The 18,147-nt window shown below is 41.0% G+C and overlaps 2 protein-coding genes across 2 annotated transcripts in view; both read left to right on the top strand.

Moving 5' to 3' along the window:
• Positions 1–4,869: 4,869 nt before the first annotated feature.
• LOC130552155 (transcriptional enhancer factor TEF-3-like) overlaps positions 4,870–18,147 on the top strand; it is a 28,642-nt gene continuing 15,364 nt past the window's right edge. The window contains exon 1 of the mRNA XM_057330308.1: positions 4,870–5,104. Coding sequence (XP_057186291.1) covers positions 4,991–5,104 — 114 coding nt within the window. The 5' untranslated portion in view covers positions 4,870–4,990. The remainder of the gene's footprint in view (positions 5,105–18,147) is intronic.
• LOC130552156 (salivary glue protein Sgs-3-like) lies at positions 10,510–14,024 on the top strand. The gene is made up of 3 exons (XM_057330309.1): positions 10,510–10,527; positions 13,193–13,830; positions 13,921–14,024. Exons 2-3 carry the CDS (start codon positions 13,275–13,277, stop codon positions 14,007–14,009), a joined length of 645 nt encoding a protein of 214 aa, XP_057186292.1. The 5' UTR covers positions 10,510–10,527; positions 13,193–13,274; the 3' UTR covers positions 14,010–14,024.

Genomic DNA, 18,147 nt, shown 5'->3' with positions numbered 1-18,147 from the left:
CCAACACTTCCAGTCACTCAGCAGAGATTTACCCAAGAACACCTTCAGTTACCTCAGCGCGCTCTCACACGGGTAAGTGTTTTACTTTATTATGATGATGATGATGATTATTATTCTAGAGCGTGTCAGATGTTTGTTGAATATTTTGTTTAAAGTAAAAGTCGGTGTCCTAAACACAGAAACTCGTACAGGTTTTCTGATCTAGCGTTCCTCACTTCAGAACAGTTCAGCACGAGCTCGTTTCAGTCACCACACCAAAACATTGTGATGTAACAATGAAATATTTGGAATATTTGGGATTGTTGGAATTTTCCCCCGAATTCCCGCGTTCTTTATTCCGGCCGGAAACTTCGGAGAAAGTTCACGTCACTGGCAAGCGGGAAAGTGAATTTAATAAATAAACAGACTTTACAAATGTTCATTTTATTAGTGTATTTAAAACTTTATAGCGATAACTGATTTCATCTTTTTGGGTTGTTTTATTAGCAGCCAGGCTAAATCACTAAATATATTACTGACTGTTATTGATAGCAATTTACCATACCACACCATTAGTTAACATAAAAAAACAATAAACAACACTTCTACAGCATTTATCGATCTTAATGTTAATTTATATTTTTCATGTCAACATTCAATACATACAGTAAATTCAGAAGATCTGTCAACAGAAACAGCAACACAGCACAATCGTATTTGTATTAATCAAAATGAACAATAAATGCTGTAAAACTTTATTTTCATTTGTAAATTATGTCCGCTAGCTAACTAATATTAATTTATTGAACCGTGTTATCCTATTGTTTACTATAACTTCAATAGCAAAAATTATTTCTTTACCACATAAAAAGGGTTTTTAAAAATATTTAGTAAGTCTTAAAGGTATTATTTTTGTTTTATAGTTTAGCGTTTCTGGGTTCTCACATGAATGATTGTCTGAGAGAATGTTTAGGAGATTCTGATAAAAATAAACTTCATCGGAGGGCTTGCAAAGATTTTCGGTTCTCATGGTTTGGAGCCATTGTTATAGTCTGTAGAACCTATTTCACTGCAACAGAAGCTTCTGTACATGTTAAAGGTTCCTTATGGAACCATACAGCCTGACAAAGAATCTTTAGGGAAGAGTGTGGAGATCTCATGACAGCTCTGGGGGTCAATCTGGGCTGTTCGTTTGCGGCACAGAACATTCTGCAGAATGAAGCCGGTGCACACCTGTTCAGGTCTGTCTGCTGATTGTTCCACGTGTTTCTGTCAATAAAATGCTTATAAAGACATTTGCACTTGAAGATCTGTTCTGTTCTGTCAGTGTCTATACTGTAGTTAGGTGTGATGGAGAAATATGCTGTCAGTTCTGTTTTTCTTTTCTTTTCTTTTTTTAAATATTTTTACCTCACTGAGTATTAACAAGGCTAGGAAAAGAAACGATTGTGCAGGCGAAAGAAGTCCAAGCAATTCTGAGAGCGAACAAAAGCTTGGCCATTGGTGTTGTGATCCACATTGTTTTCTATGAGAATTTGAAGAATAACAGAGAAAGTTTGATTGTGATTTTCCTTCAGAGAGGTTTCAATGACATCATATGTGTTAACAAAAATCTAAGATGATATTGATTGTGTGTGTGTTCACGTGTATATGTGTCTTTTGGTCAGTGTGTTTTGTGTACCATTTGAATCGAGGAACACGCACACACACGCACACTTGACGCACACACACACAGCAAGTTTCTTCTAGTTAATCCTGGATTAAAATGCTTCATATACAAGCACACAAGTTGTAATAATGTGCGTGACACACACAGAGCTAAGATGTGCATGTTTTTTAAAAGGTCCCATCATATTACCATGTTTTATTTTCTTATAGACGTGGCACTATAGCATGTGTTTGCAAAAACAAACTGAACTCATTTTAATTTTGTGACTGATGGAACATCTCGCATGTCGTGTAGATGAGAATATTGTATTAAGTCACGGCTTGTTACTGTTTAACATTTCTGTGAGGATTTACTAACCCACTTCCTGAACACATTCCAGCAGAACTGACCCTCAGGAGCGCTGTGCCGTCTGTGACCTAACATCCGAAAGCATTTCTCATCGAAGTACAGCCATGACAATCACGTTTCCAAAAACATTTGATTTCTAATAATAATTCTGTAACAGATCTGCATGTAAACCATCATGTGATATTAGGATTACTGTATGTCTGCGTGGTTAGAGATGTTTATAAACTTGAAGGCGGTGATGTTGTTTTACTGCTATTATCACATTAACACGCTGTGATTAGAGACGAGACGCTCGCCGCGTGTCACGAACTCTTTATCAGACTTCAAGAATAAACACACCCCATAACAAACAAATACACTGAACGTGTGTGTGTGTGTGCGTGCGTGTGTGCGTGTGACCGCGTCATTCCTATCCACATTAATACAGATTTTACCCAGACGAACACGTTATTGTTTAGATGTTGCTCTTTCATAGAAAACAGAATCAAACGAGAGTGTTGAAACACATGAAGGGTCTGGAGGTGTAAAATGAATGTCAAATAATCTGCATTTGAGTAAATGTGATGAGAAACGTTTGAGTTGATATTGAGATCTTCAATAATATTGACTTTTGATACGAGACAAACCCGAGCTCAGTTCGACACTTTGTTGAAGCTCTAATGACAGAGACATGTATGAGATTTCTGACTCGTTTTCTCAAGAGAAATATCTGAGACCCAAATGAGACTTACGCAAAATGTTCCAGGAGACTGATGTCTATGAGAAATAACTGAGACGTTGATGAGAACTCATCTTATGAGTTGTGTTTAAATGCGTGTTGGTGTGTTGTGATGTTGTGTGTTTGTTCTGTATGTAATTGTTTCAATGTCAATGTGTTTCAAAATTATATTTGTAAATGTGTGCGCGCGCGTGCGTTTGTGTGTATGACAATGACTGTGGATTTCTTTTTGTCTCACAACAGTATTTTTATTATTTTTACACTTCTGTCGGGTTGAGTTTACGTGAATTATACAGTTGATTTAACAAGTGTTGCTTTCTGTCACAGTGTTTACTAGACAGTTATATCTCATATTTCTCACAAATGTGTTTAAAATTTGTGCAGTTTGTGATATATTGTGTCTTTAAAAGAAAGTTTTGTACCAAACATCTGTTACATTCAAGGACATTAAGGTCCGGTCAGTGTGTGTGTGTGTGTGTGTGTGTGTGTGTGCGTGCGTGCGTGCGTGCGTGCGTGTGTGTGTGTCAAAGAGTTTTGTACAGGAAGTTTGTGTAGAATCGGTGAAGTCAAAAGGAAATGGTTTGATTGAGTCACATGTTACAATGACACAGCGCTGCTCAGCAGCTCCTAACTCACACGCGCACACAGATTCCCAAAATCTGTTCATGTTTTTAAAAAACCACATTGATGAATTGCATAGCTTAAATGCATGTTGAATGTCGCTTGTATAAATGTAAAGGTTCAGAAATAAAGTGTTTTGTGGGAGCCGTGCTCGGATCGATTCGAGACATCTTAAAATAACCCGTCTGGCTGCAGGACGCCTCTGGTTCTGTTTACGTGGTGACAGACGGGATTTCACTCCTAATGTGAACCAAGATGCTTATTCCAAGTAGGATTATAGAGTCTGGGGACCTCTCCCATGATCCTCCGCTGTTTCATTCACATGATGATGTTACCTCGCCTGGAACCGCATAGGCGAAAACCATTGCCTGGATTTATCACTCCACTTAAAACTCTACATGGCACTCGTCGTGATGTAATTGCATACGGAGAACATTCGCAGAACTCTGGCTAACTTTCTCCAAAAGGTCTCTTAAAGTTAAAGTCCCAGTGAAATTAAAATGACAATTCTTATTTTTTCATGAAATATTGCAGCGTTTATAATAAATAGTTTATCAATGTGAGTCGTTCTCTTTTTAAAATTCACGTGCCCTCATAATCTTCAGTTAAAATCCAAAAATGCACGTCCGCCCTGAAATGACGATCCATCTGAAATGACGTAAATCAGACGGCTTGGGCGGAGCATCCGTTAACTCCTCCCCTTCAACTGTCAGTCTGCTGCCAGTTTCATTTCAAAATGCAACGGCTGTTTTTGCACATCCAATCAAATAGCAGGGAAAAACGCTTGCCACGCCCACTAATTTTCTCCTTTGAAATTCGTTTTCACTCGGAAATGTGTCTGAATATGGAAGTAAAAACGATCACAACTTCCGGTTCACGACTTTAACATTAATTTAATGTTAAAAGTATTGTCATTACTAAACATTTTAAATACGTTGGTAACAAAGACGTTGATCTTACAGGGTTGGTGAAGCGTTAGAAACGTTTACGTAACTTTTTACATAACATTTTTGTTCAATGGGTTTTAGCTTTGTATATCAGAGGACAGGCATTTGTTAAAGTGAAAACTAGCATTGATGTTATGGATAGTCTCACAATGTGTACTCAGTTAAATAAACTTTTAAAAAGTAACTAAATTTTGTTAAATAAGTAACTAAATTTGCACAATCTGCTGATTTTTCAATTTCAAGATACTCTATTGCCATTATTGCGAATGTATTCTTACAATATTGCCAAAGCATTGAACATATAACATCGAGACATACTGTACAATAAGTACAAACATTAAAGTGAAATTAAAATACGTGCTAAATAAAAAATAAAGTATAAATACCAAATTAACTGAAATATAAACAATTATAAATACATTTAATTGTTTATATTTCAGTTAATTTGGTGTTTATACTTTAAGAGATTAAGGCAGTAGTTTGTTTCTGAGGGTGTGCAGCTGATAGATTACAGCTGTCTTTTCTCTCTGCAGGTTTTTCTCACCAGTCCTCTCATCTACCCATCCTGCGCCTCCCCACCACCCATATCTCCGGGGCGTTTTGCGCTCCCTCTCGCCATCACCCTGTCGTCCGATTGGGTATCAGCGCCCTCTCCAGGGGGTGCTAGTGAAGAGCTGAGCGAGGAATTGGACAAACCTCTGGAGAGCGATGCCGAGGGCGTGTGGAGTCCAGACATCGAGCAGAGCTTTCAGGAAGCGCTGGCCATCTATCCGCCCTGCGGCCGACGCAAGATCATCCTATCAGATGAGGGCAAGATGTACGGTAAGCCCCTCCCATTTCACCTCTCTGCCTCTCATGTGCACCAGTCTCAGACAGGTTTCCCTGAACGCTCCCCAGTCTGAGGAAGATGTTGTTGCTCACAGGTTGCTGTTTTATGGCTCAGGAGATTTGATGGAGTTCTCAGTTGTGTCTCGTTTAGGTGTCAAACTAGTCTCAGATGTTTCTCCTGAAATAAAAACAAATGAGAGTGTAATTGTTGAAACACATGTTGAGTCTGGAGGTGTAAATGAATGTAGATTGTAGAGGTGAAATAATCTGGATTTGGGTAAATTTGATGAGAAATGTTTGAGTTCATATCGAGATCTTCAATAATATTGACTTTTGATTGCAGACGAGAGAAATCTGAGCTCAGTTGTCTTCTTAATGATAGACACATTTATGACATTTATGACTCTTTTTCTCAAGAGAAATATCTGAGACGCAGATGAGACTTCAGCAAAAGTTTCCATTCGCTCTGCATTTACGATGTCCGGAAAAATAATTTATATATTAACGAGATCATCTATAATTTTTCATTCTTATGGTCTAGTCTGTGTATGCAACCCTTACTATAAATAGTCAAGTTAATGTGTGTGTGTGTGTCTCTATTACTATAAATGTCCATCTTCTTAAGGCAAGAATAAGATGACGTAATGTTGCACAGGTGCGGCGTGATAAGGGACGATTAAGATGCGAGAGCATGTGTTGCGTCTGTCATCGTGCGTCTGCGTCTCGATCGGCTGTGATAAACCGTATCAAGCTCATGTCGATGTCGCTGTAGAGGGTTAAAGCAGGTGGAAAGGAGGTTTGTAGGGGGCAGAAGGGGGCATTCGGGGTGGGTCTGTCGGCAGGGCCGACAGAGTGGCAGTTCGGGAGTGGCAGAGTGCGACCGGAATGGCACGCCACGGGGGTTCAAGGCGAAGGCAGTGTAACCTGACGCGAGAATGGACGTTTACCCTTTTGAGCATGTGCAATGAAGAGGGACAAATAAACACAAAGGGGGGGTGAGAGAGCAGTGCGGCTTGCACCTGTTTCTGTGGACCCCACTCACTGACCCTGAGGGTCTGTGTATGCATCCGTGCGCGTGTGTGTTTGCGTGTGTGCGTGCGTGTGTGTGTGTGTGTTGTCTTTCAGCTCACCTCCAACTGACTCACTCTCACACAGACATGATCAGATTTACAGCACAGAGTGAGAGAGAGAGAGAGAGAGAGAGAGAGAGAGAGAGAGTGAGAGAGAGAGAGAGAGAGAGAGAGAGAGAGAGAGAGAGAGAGAGAGAGAGAGAGAGAGAGAGAGAGAGAGAGAGAGAGAGAGAGAGAGAGAGAGAGACAGAGAGACAGAGAGAGAGAGAGAGAGAGAGNTGATGTTTCCAAATGTAAACCGGGTGATACCACTGACACTTTTCTTTTTTGAGGTTGTGTATTGTAAACCTGTATGTGAGTTCTTTCTTCAGTGGAACGCAACGGAAGATGTTTTGAGTAATGTCTAAGTGGTTTTGTGTTCAGAAGTTAATGGAGTTCAGTGTTGTTTGATTATCAACATTCTTCAACATACGTTCTTCATCTGATTTTCCAACGAAGAAAGAAACTCACGTGGGTTTGACATGACATGTGGGACCGATTAGTAGAGGATGACCGAATTTGTATTTTTAGGTGAACTGTCCCTTTAAGATGCGTGTGTTTCTGTGTAACCTACTAAACTTGAGTGTCTTATGTTCCAGAAAACACGTGTTAATCTTCTTCAAGGTACACAGGGATTACACTTCTTCACCTGGATTCGGTCCAGATATCTGCTGCGAGCTGTCGACGCCTCAGAAAACAAAAGCCCACTATCCATCTTGGTGTACTTCAGACGGGCGTTGTTTTGTTTCTGACTTCCCCTTTAAGTCTTTTTCTCTACCCGAGCGTCTCTACATCCCCTTCCTCTCGTCTCACTGCTGTGCCCTACAGAATGTGTGCCCGAGTTTGTTTTTGTGTGTTGGGCCGTGCGTTTTCCGAGGGTGTTTTTGGGAATGTGCTGTAATCTCGATGACGGGGGCAGTGAAACGTCTTTTGTCTGCTCAGACAGCGGCGGTTCTGTCATGTGCGTCCCTCCAGCGGCCGCGAGGGTCGACCGCCCAACAATCCCTTCTTTGGTGACTATAGTGTGCCACGGGCTGAACGACTTCATCTCAGCGCGTGTGTGCTGAATAATGGACTCAGTCAAGAGCGTTCAGAAAGTCACTTGATCAGAAGAGAAAGAGACGAACAGTATCCGCACGGAGACGCGGTCCCTCTCGCGTTCTGTTGTGTCATTTTATTTGTGTTATGGACACCAGCGGCGATTCATGAACTTATGATGGACGATCGGTGAATAGATAATGGACTGAATCTGAGACTTTAAATTGAATGATGTCTAATAGACACTGGACGGTTCAGTAAAGTTAGCATGAACATACAGCGCTTCACTTTTCTTGAGTAAATGTCTGTAATGCTTCCCATGAGGAAATGTTATAGCTCAGCGGTTTCTCTCCCAGATAGCACAATCCATCTGGTTTACGTCTATTTTACGTCTGCATTTACATCTGCAATACATCTTTAATACATAGTTTGCTCATCTGCAATACGTCTTGGAGACGTCTGAACGTCTGTAATACTTCTGCTAAAGATCTGGAGATCTGCTGCTTAAAAACATCTGCTAAACATCTTAGAAAGAGCTGTTGTACATCCATTCTAAATCATAAACATCTTACAGACATCTTCTAGATTTCTATTTGACGTCTGACAGCAGACATCTCCGAGACGTATTGCAGATGAGCAAACTATGTATTGTAGATGTCTTGCAGATTTAAATGCAGACGTCAAATAGACGTAAACCAGATGTATGTGTGCTATCAGGGCTGTCATAGCTTATGAGTTCTCAGTTGTGTCTCGTTTAGGTGTCAAACTAGTCTCAGATGTTTCTCCTGAAATAAAAACAAATGAGAGTGTAATTGTTGAAACACATGTTGAGTCTGGAGGTGTAAATGAATGTAGATTGTAGAGGTGAAATAATCTGGATTTGGGTAAATTTGATGAGAAATGTTTGAGTTCATATCGAGATCTTCAATAATATTGACTTTTGATTGCAGACGAGAGAAATCTGAGCTCAGTTGTCTTCTTAATGATAGACACATTTATGACATTTATGACTCTTTTTCTCAAGAGAAATATCTGAGACGCAGATGAGACTTCAGCAAAAGTTTCCATTTGATCTTTTTGACATCTAGGAGATATAATTGAGATCTCATCCATGATTGTTCTCTTTTAGTTAGTCTGCTGTTCAAGCACTTGTTGGCATTTAAAGATAGAATCAAACTCTTTCGGAAACGTGTTTTTTTTTATCGTATCGGCGTTTCGTCCAGACGAATCCGGCGTTTTGGGAGCCTGAAACCGCTATTTTCTAAAACCGACCCTGCGTTCCAATTCGCCTAGCCCTAATAGGAGGTAGTGTTTTTGTGTTGGAGTAGTAGGCACTTTTGAGTGCACGGCAAAAGAGATCGCACACACTGGGACATTCTTACAGGAAGCGGAAGTGGGCGTTGTTGCCTAGACAACATTGTGGCCAATAGCTGTCACACACATCAAATATAGCTCTTCTTTCCATTAAGGTATTAATTCATTCATCATTTCCTATGTAATGTTTACTGTATACTTTCATTTGTTCATTCACTTAACTCCGCCTCCTCGCTGTGAGTTGTGGGTAATATCAGCCGTCGGAGTGTGCATCATTCTGCACTTCTAATTTCTTCCGGAAGTAGTCGACCACCCGGGAATCTTTGGAATACTCTTTTCAATATACTACGATTTGGGACATACTAGTTCTACTTTTGAATACTATTTAGGACGGATAGTGTGCGGATTGGGATGCTGGGCGGGTCCCGGAGTGGATAAATCTGAAAACGCCATCCTTGCGTTTTCGTGTGTACAGCCGATCCGTATATTTTCCAAAACCATGATGTCATCTTTTATGCGCATGCTCCAAATCTTCTTTTCTGTTTTTAGTGCATCTCTACGGCAGAATTACAGCGCCGCACACTGATTTGGCGTGTACGCTACATGGTTTTGAGTCGGTTTCAGTGGTTCCGTGTGTACGCAGATATTTCTTGAGACGACGGTGTGAAAAGGAAAAAAAGATTGTTGAGGGAAATCTCTGGCTCCGTGTGGATGTGGCCTTTAAATAATCCAGAGAGAGAACGGCTATCCATTAAAACAGACTTAATCATGATTGATGTTTATTTTATAGTCGTCGTCTGTGGTTTGTAATGGATGTGAGTTTCTGTGGATGTAGAGCATGCTTGGTGACTTTAATGGCGGTTTGTACTCGAACTCCTCGACCTTTAACACTTCAGAGCAGAACAGTGATGTGTTTCTCACTCGGGCCGCTCCCCCTCGTCACCCCCATCCTCCTCCCCGCCGAGGGGTCTCGGTGCCTCTGTTAGCTCGTGTCTGAATGGATTCAGTGTTCCCTCGTTTTACGCTGAGGGTGGGTGTCGGTGCACTTCTGCAGCCTCCGGAGGACACAAGCACATGGGGGGGGTGCTAATACAGCATCTTTATTCTCAACAGTCAGAGATGACCGCCAGCAAGTGTTGGCCGGACAAGCGTGATGTGTGTAATGTCAAACTGTGACAAATGACATGATGATTCTGTGTGAAGCTTTCAAACAGTCCTCTGACCCATCGCCAAATCAGAGGCGGACAGCGCCGTCACAGAGCAGAAGCCACACAATATCTGCGGCATCTCTGTGCTACACTAATCTCTGCTTTCTTCTAGAACACTTCCGCCATTCACAGTTATTTAGGGGACAAATCGGGTCGGCCTCGTCTCCCGTAGTGAGCTATTCACACAGAGTGTTAGTGCGTACTGAGTGTGCCGCTTGTTTTCTTGTTTGCCATTTATTAATAATGTTGTTTTGAGCCCAAGTTGCTGAGGCTGAGATGGAGGTCCTGCTGTTCTCATCATTTATTCTCTCGTATGTGGTTGTCTGTATGTGAGTCTTTCTTCATGTGGAACACAAAAAAAGATATTTTGAAAAATGTCTCAGTGGCTCTGTGTTCAGTGGAGTTCAGTGCTGTTTGATTATCAACATTCTTCAAAATGTCTCTTTTGGGTTCTGAAGAAGAAAGAAACTCATACAAGTTTAACTGAGGAAATCATGAAAGAATTCTCATTTTTGTCTGAACTATTCCTTTAATTCACAACACAACTCTTATAAATGTGTTTGTGTGTGTGTGTGTGTGTTGTGTTGCCCTCAGATATAAAGAGGCCAAAGTGCATTTCGTCGTTACAATGCGTCTCTGACCTGATTAACGTGAGGCGGATCGGCAGTTCTGTGCCTGGGACCATTTAAGCACTCTGATTGGCTGTCGCTGGGGACCTGCCAAAATAATGCTTCTGGAATGTGTCTGCGTATGTGCCTGTTTGTTTATGTCATATGTGGGTCTTTAGAGGATGAGCGCTTCTCTCCTGGCCGCTGTTAAGAGCCGAGTCATCCCTTCATGAGCGTGACAGCTTCTGCCTCAGGATTGGTTAGAATAATTGGATGATGTGAGGAGTGAGCAGATATATCCCTGAGAATGAGGGAGGGCAGGCTCGACCGTTTATTTAAAGGGATACTCCACTCTAAAAGGAAACTTCAGTCATGAATTATTCACCCTCAAGTTGTTCCAAACCTGTATAAATGTCTTTGTCCTGTTGAACACAAAGAAAGATATTTGGAAAAATGTTAGCAACTGACATTTCTGGGACCCCATTGAAAAATTAAAATGGTAGTCGAAGGTGCCCCAGAACTGTTTGCTTCAATAAATTCTTCAAAATATCTAATTATGTGTTTAAGAGAACAAAAAAACATACAATAATTTTTTTCTACAATGGTAGTCCCAGAAATCTCAGTTGCTAACATTCTTCCAAATATCTTTCTTTGTGTTCAACAGAACAACAGTGTTTATACAGGTTTGGAACAACTTGAGGGTGAATAATTCATAACTAGTTACTAAGTAATTAGTTACTGTAATGTAATTACTTTCCCCTTGAAAAAGTAAAGTAAGTGTTACTAATTACACTATTGGATATGTAATTAGTAACTAGTAATTCATTACTTTTTCTGAGTAACTTGCCCAACACTGCTTGTTTACAGGAATGTGTTTGTCAACACCAGACACACTGTAAAGGTCAAAGAGGTCAGATGAGATGGACCCCGATGGGTCTCTGACCTCTGAGGTCACTGTTGTTTATGTTTAGAGGAAATGATTAATGTCATGAGGTCAGGTGATGATGATGATGATGTCCAGCACCTGACATTCTCTCCAGCACACGAACACAATCAGGATCAGAAGATGAGAACAGGAGGAAGTCAGGAGGGGTCGAGTGGACACAACAGACTCTTTATTTATAAGCAGTTTTAAAATAGAGAGATGTGATGTACAGAGATGTGTTTTCAGCCCTGGAGCTCTGAGAATACTGAGAGGTGATGCAGCATGTGCTCCTGTTTATTACTCACTTCATTTAGAACTAATTCTTCAGTTTTAGGTGATGATTTATTGCTGCATTTAGCTTTTGCTAGTGTATAGTGTTCAATTCAATTGAAATGTATTTCTATAGTGCTTTATAGGACCTTTACTCTGCCGAACAAACATGAGGAAAAATACAATAAAAAGAATTTGCAAAGTCAAGCATTTCTATTACTATAGCTCATTCTTAATGTTTGACCAAACCTCGAACCCTCACTATTATTCTGTGTTGTGCTGCAAACATGAATGAATACTGTAATAACACAAAACGTTTGGCTTACTGTAGAAAGTTGTGTGTTTACTTTCTAAGTGTCAGATTCTTATTTTTTGGGCGGCAGATGACGTAACAAGCACACACAAAGTGTCTCACAGATGTATGTTGAAGGAAGGAACTGAGTCAAATCTAAAGAGCAGAGTATCATAGACACACGGGGATGGGCTTCTTTGACTTGGCCACCGTTCAGACCCCCCAAATCCTTTCTCCGTCCCCTCCCCCAGTTTCTTATTCTCATTGAGGATGGTCAGCTGTCTGGACCATCTGTGTGAGAACTAGCTGAGTAATGGACAGAACGAGAGAGGGGGGGTGCACTCTTCAAAATTTGTTTTTAATCCACGGTTGGCTCAAAAAGAGACAAACCCAACCGCTGGGCTTTGTCCCTTTTTGACTTTGTTGAGTGTAGAGGTTGAATGTGAATGTTATAAAGAAACGGTCTGGATGATGAGATGTTCAGAGATGTTGAATGGACAATAGAGTGTGTCTGATTTCAGTGTTTGTTATTTTCCCATGATCCCTTGAGCCAAAGCGTTTCCTCTTGTTGGCCTCTGACGGGATAAACTTTACTGAGGAGCCGCTGCGCTTAAATCATGCGAACAACATCTGCTTCAGCAAGGCTTTGTGGGTAATGCATCTGGCAGCGCTGCTTCGCGAGTAGTCAGCAATCAGAAATGCCTGTTAAAGAAAACCCAGAAACATTTTACACATGAAATATGACGGATGTCTTGCATCTGTAGTCTCGCAACAGCAGTCTTCATAAGCACTGAATCGGCCGTTGTTTTGTTCCACTATGTTTTTGCATTCTTTCTCAACTTTATCTGATTGTTCTCTTGGGTTCGTCTGCTGGAATTCTCTCTTGCTCAGACTCGTTGTTTATTGCGTGTCTCGGATCAGACTACAAATCTAGCTTATAGCGTCACGTGAGTCAAGCTCGCATCAGCTGATCCTCCTTTACCTTTAGAAATATGACGCAATCACAGCTTCCGTTTTAAAATTCAGTCAGCTAATAGCATCGTATCGCGTTGCTCAGGAGCAAATTACCCTCCTCCATCCCCAGCTCCACCTCACATTTACAATCAGGACTCCACTTCTGTTATTCCTTTTCATAAGTCTCAACTACATTTTAATGATGTGTTAATGAAGAACTAATGACATCTGCTTGTTCGCTGCTTTGAGTTTTGCCCAGAACAGAACCATACCGCCAATCTAGACTAAATGCTAATTGTCAATAATTTTTGACTGTAGTAAACCTGACAGAACTCTTTTGAAACTCTCTGGTTTTTGTTTTCAGATCAGTCACCGTAGCTGTCTGATAGCCGTCCTCGGTTCCTCATTCCTCTATTCTTAAGACGGGCCAGCAGGACTAAGACGAGATGAAACCGGATGGTGTTGACGTGGCAACAGTGGAGCCGATGGAAGCGTTGAACGCAGGTCCTGAGATCGAGGTGGTGCCAGCGGGTGGAGCTCAAGACCAGGCCTTGCCCGGCACGCAATCAGAAGCCGAACCACAGCCAGCGGAGGCGCTATCAGCAAATGACAAGACTGGGAAGGAGAAGTCCGCAGATCCCAAAACTAAGACAAAAGCTCCTACCAAAACAAAGACGTCCACCGCTGGTACCAAGACGTCTACCACTGGTACCAAGACGTCTACCACCAGCTCCCGTCCCACCACCGCCCAAAGCCGTTTGACCAATGGCACGCAGAAGACGCAAGCCAACGGTGTCGCCAAAAAGACCACCACAGCCGGGCTTGAGAAGAAGACCTTGACGAGTGCCGCTCCTAAAAAAACACTCGGCTCTACTGCTGTACCCACCACCAGGACCTCAGTGAAGACGACCGAGAAGAAACCTGCGGCGGCTCCAGCTAACGGAGTGAAGAAAACCCCTGCGGCTTCAGCGAGCAGTCTGAAATCCAACCCAAAAACATCAGGTTTGTCAGTTATCGCTCGTGTTTCACATTCAGTCGAGCGTTTCACTGTTTGACCTGATGTTGAACGCTTTCCATCACCTCTCATTTCAGCTCCTGCTCCAAGACCCGCCTCTGCATCCACCACCAAGCCCATCTCCACCGCCTCTCCCAAACCTCCAGTCTCCAAGACAACCAGGTGAGCGTCTGATCGGTGCAGATGGTCTCAGAGAAAGCTCTCTGTTGATTCGAATTCTGTGATGTGGTCGATTGTTTGTTATTCCTCTCGGTTCATGTGTCCCATCTTACAATCCCTTTACATGTTTACATTTAGCTTAATATCAATTCTGCGCAGAGGTGGGTAGAGTAGCCAAAATCTTTACTCAAGTAAAAGTACAAGTAACTAGAGAAATTGTTACTCAAGTAAAAGTAAAAGTCACTATTAAAAAATTACTTGAGTAAAAGTAAAAAAGTATGCAATGAAAAAACTACTCAAGTAGCTAGTTACTTAGTTACTTTGTATCTGATTATATAGGCCTACTACATAAAATTAATATTAACGCCAATATTTTAATATTACATTTTAATCATTATTTTTAATTATCATAAGCAGATATCTTTGCAATATACTAGAGAGACTAAAGAATAGACAAACACAGAAGAGACAAGCATTTCTGTAAATTTCATCTAGTCCTGATGTGACGTCAATGAGTGAGGATTAGATACACAAACTTAATATAGAATAAATAAGAGCCATAAGTGACAAACTAACAAGCTATAGACTAAACAGATCAGAAATAGCAACAATACCAGTAAGAATAAGACCTAGAAACATCTTGCAGTGGACAAAGAGCAAAAGATAGAGAGAATGGAGAAAGAGGAGAGAAAGAGAGAGAAGAAAGAGAGAGGAGAAGAGGAAGAGAAGAGACAGAGAGAGGACGTGAGAGAGAGAGAGAGAGAGAGAGAGAGAGAGAGAGAGAGAGAGAGAGACAGAGAGAGAGAGAGACAATAGTTCTTTATTCTGCTATTTAAATTTGTCAACATTTTTGAACACATTTTAATTCCATCTTTTCATTTCACTTTAATTCTGCGCTAATATTTGTGTCTTGTTTTCCAGTAATAAAGTAACACAATTCTTAAATCAAAATACATTTACCTGACATGCAAAATGATATAAGATATTATTGTTTTTCTGAAAAAAAAGTCAGTTTATACTTAAAAATTCTGCCAGTGGGATGAGAAAAATGTATTAAATTACATTTTTAAATTACGATGAATAATTACGATGAAGTTTATTAAATTACGATGAAACTTGAATTAAGTTTTTTTCTTAGCCCACTGAATTTTGTTTACATAAAACAAGACGTTTTTAAACAACAGGTTGTAGACAGAAATTGACTTAATTTGAATTATTTTTTAATTTTATTTATCTTGGGGGTTTTTTCTCCAGAAAAACAAGATAAATGTATATTGATTTAAGTACTTTTAGACAAAAATACTAAGTAAGAAAAGCTTTTTTGGAGAGCATGCCAATAAAGTTTTTTCTTTAAAAACCTTTCTGTACTGCAACACGGGACTTTTGAAACGTTCTCTTAAAGTTTTCTCAAAGTAATCAATACATGTTCTTGCAGTAACATCAAAAGAGAACATTAGATAAAGAACATTATATGTCATTGCTACAAGTTGTAAAAATGTTCTTAAAACATCATTCTTCCGCTATTAGCGTAAGAATCATCATTCAAACATTTCCATAACTTAACGGGAATATAGTTAAAAGCAAACGTTCCTGAAACATATTTTTGTTAGAGAACGTCGAGCCAACAGTGTTTAGTGAGATCAGATAGAGCTTCATTCATAACAGATGCGTTTGGCCAACGATTTCACATAATCATGCAAATAACCTCAATCACCACAATGCACTTCTGACCCGTGCATGTAAGTTCATAATATTCCTTCAGACGTTCAGTGTGTGATATCATCCTCTCGTTTGGCGTATTTTTCAAATGCAAACTCTCCGGTCATTATTCTAGTCGAGTGTATCAGCGTCAAATCGGTTGTTTCTCTTTTTGGTGCGGCGGGCTGAAATTCAACAGGCTTTGCCAAAGAAAACATCTCTTGGCTTTGATTATTGCTGTGCTGTAATGCGTTCGCCCGCTGCACCCGTAAAATCACACACAGACGCTGAAAAGAAATACATTTGTCACGGTTTAATGGTTCCCAAGCATCCCAATGCAAGATGAGTGCTCACAGAATCTCCACCTGTTACTCTTTTCAAAAACAGAAGTTATGTTTAGGACATCACAACAGAACATCAAGATGAAGCCACAGACAGAGAGAGAGAGAGAGCCACATTCGATAGATGATGATGTAAAGTCATTTTTTACATTTAGTAAGCTTTATTTATTTACATGTACGTCATGTGAACAAATAAAGAATGCATATGTATGTGGAGATGCCACATTCGATGGCTCCAGACACATCAATGCATCCGTGCTTTAGTGCATCATGGGAAATCTACGGACACACAGGAGTCAGTGGGTATATTCAGATGAAATGACTCCTTCATTAGCTGCCCTATGTCAAACACATACACACACACACACACACACGCACGCACGCACGCACGCACGCACGCACGCACACGCTTTGGTTGACTATCCCCGTGGGGACAGTCCATAGGCGTAATGTTTTTATACTGTACAAACTGTATATTCTATCCCCTATCCCTAACCCTATCCCTAAACCTAAAGATCATAGAACACTTTTTGCATTTTTAGACTTGTAAAAAATATTGTTCTGTACAATTTATTAGCTTTTGTGCCCATGAGGACCTCAATTTTGGTCCCCACGGTGACACGAGTCCCCATGTGTTGGTGTGTATTCAGGTTTAGGTCCCCACCGGGATATACAAACATGAACACACAAATACACAGAGAGAGATAGAAAATGCAACTGGTCCCTCACATAGGTTTGAATTTTCACAGCCCTGTTAGAGTTTCACTGAGAGCTCTAATGAGTCAGTCTGTTTTACCATGGCCTCTCTCTCTCTCTCTCTCTCTCTCTCTCTCTCTCTCTCTCTCTCTCTCTCTCTCTCTCTCTCTCTCTGAGAGAGAGAGAAGAGAGAGAGGGAAGAGAGAGAAGAGAGAGAAAGAGAGAGGGAAGAGAGGGAAGAGAGAGAAGAGAGAGAGAGAGAGAGAGAGAGAGAGAGAGAGAGAGAAGAGAGAGAGGGAAGAGAGAGAAGAGAGAGAAGAGAGAGAAGAGAGGGAAGAGAGAGAAGAGAGAGAAGAGAGGGAAGAGAGAGAGAGAGAGAAGAGAGGGAAGAGAGGGAAGAGAGAGAAGAGAGGGAAGAGAGAGAAGAGAGGGAAGAGAGAGAAGAGAGGGAAGAGAGGGNGAGAGAGAGAGAGAGAGCTTTTCAAGCAGTCTGTCCAATCTGTTGCAGTGAAAACACAAAAGTGTTTTGTCTTTGTTTCTGATGAAATCGTCTACTGTCTTTCTCCATTTAAAGGAACACTCCACTTTTTTTGGAAATAGGCTCATTCTCCAACTCCCCCAGAGTTAATAAGTTGAGTTTTACCATTTTGGAATCTATTCGACCGATCTCCGGGTCTGGCGATAGCACTTTTAGCATAGCTTAGCATAGATCATTGAATCCAATTAGACCAGTAGCATCGCGTTCAAAAATGACCAAAGAGTTTTGATATTTTTCCTATCTAAAACCGGACTCTTCTGTAGTTATATCGTGTGCTAAGACCGGCGGAAAAATGAAAAGTTGCGATTTTCTAGGTCGATATGATTAGGAACTATACTCCCATTCCGGCGTAATAATCAAGGAAGTTTGCTGCTGTAACATGGCCGCAGCAGGCGCAGTGATATCACGCAGCGCATTTCCACATGCTTCAAATGAAAAATATCGAAACTCTTTGGTTTTATGCTTACATTGCACATAAGTAAGAGACAGATTATCCGTTTTTTAAGAGGTTTGCCTGTGAGGTATTTAAAAGAACATAATGTGAACTTGAAGTTGCTATACTGTACTTGTGGTACTGTCAGCTCAGCTGCTGTTCAGCCGCGCGCTCCCAAAGCACTGCTGGCAGCGCGAACACTAGCGCTTTTATGCGCGAGGCGCTGCAGGAGATGCGGGCCAGTTGAAACCTGTCCGTCTAGCGCGTGTTTACACAGAAAAACGGTGGGAAAGTAGCACCGCGGGATGGAAAATCAAGTTGTCTATGAATGACCGGGCCGGTCACTGTAGCTCACGGGACGCACATACTTTGTGCAGTTATTAGCGTGTTCTGTACAGTAATGAAAACAGGTCACACCACAACAAAATGTGCACTCACA

Source organism: Triplophysa rosa, linkage group LG3 (genome assembly GCF_024868665.1).
Source record: "Triplophysa rosa linkage group LG3, Trosa_1v2, whole genome shotgun sequence".
NCBI lineage: Eukaryota > Metazoa > Chordata > Actinopteri > Cypriniformes > Nemacheilidae > Triplophysa > Triplophysa rosa.
The sequence above is the reverse complement of the archived record's forward strand: the minus strand, read 5'-3'. Positions and strand labels throughout refer to the sequence as shown.

Bases quoted from the DNA above. Each gene is read 5' to 3' on its own strand.
- LOC130552156 (XM_057330309.1), top strand. From the start codon at position 13,275: ATGAAACCGGATGGTGTTGACGTGGCAACAGTGGAGCCGATGGAAGCG. The intron at 13,831-13,920 runs GTTTGTCAGTTA...CTCTCATTTCAG, and splicing joins ATCCAACCCAAAAACATCAG to CTCCTGCTCCAAGACCCGCC.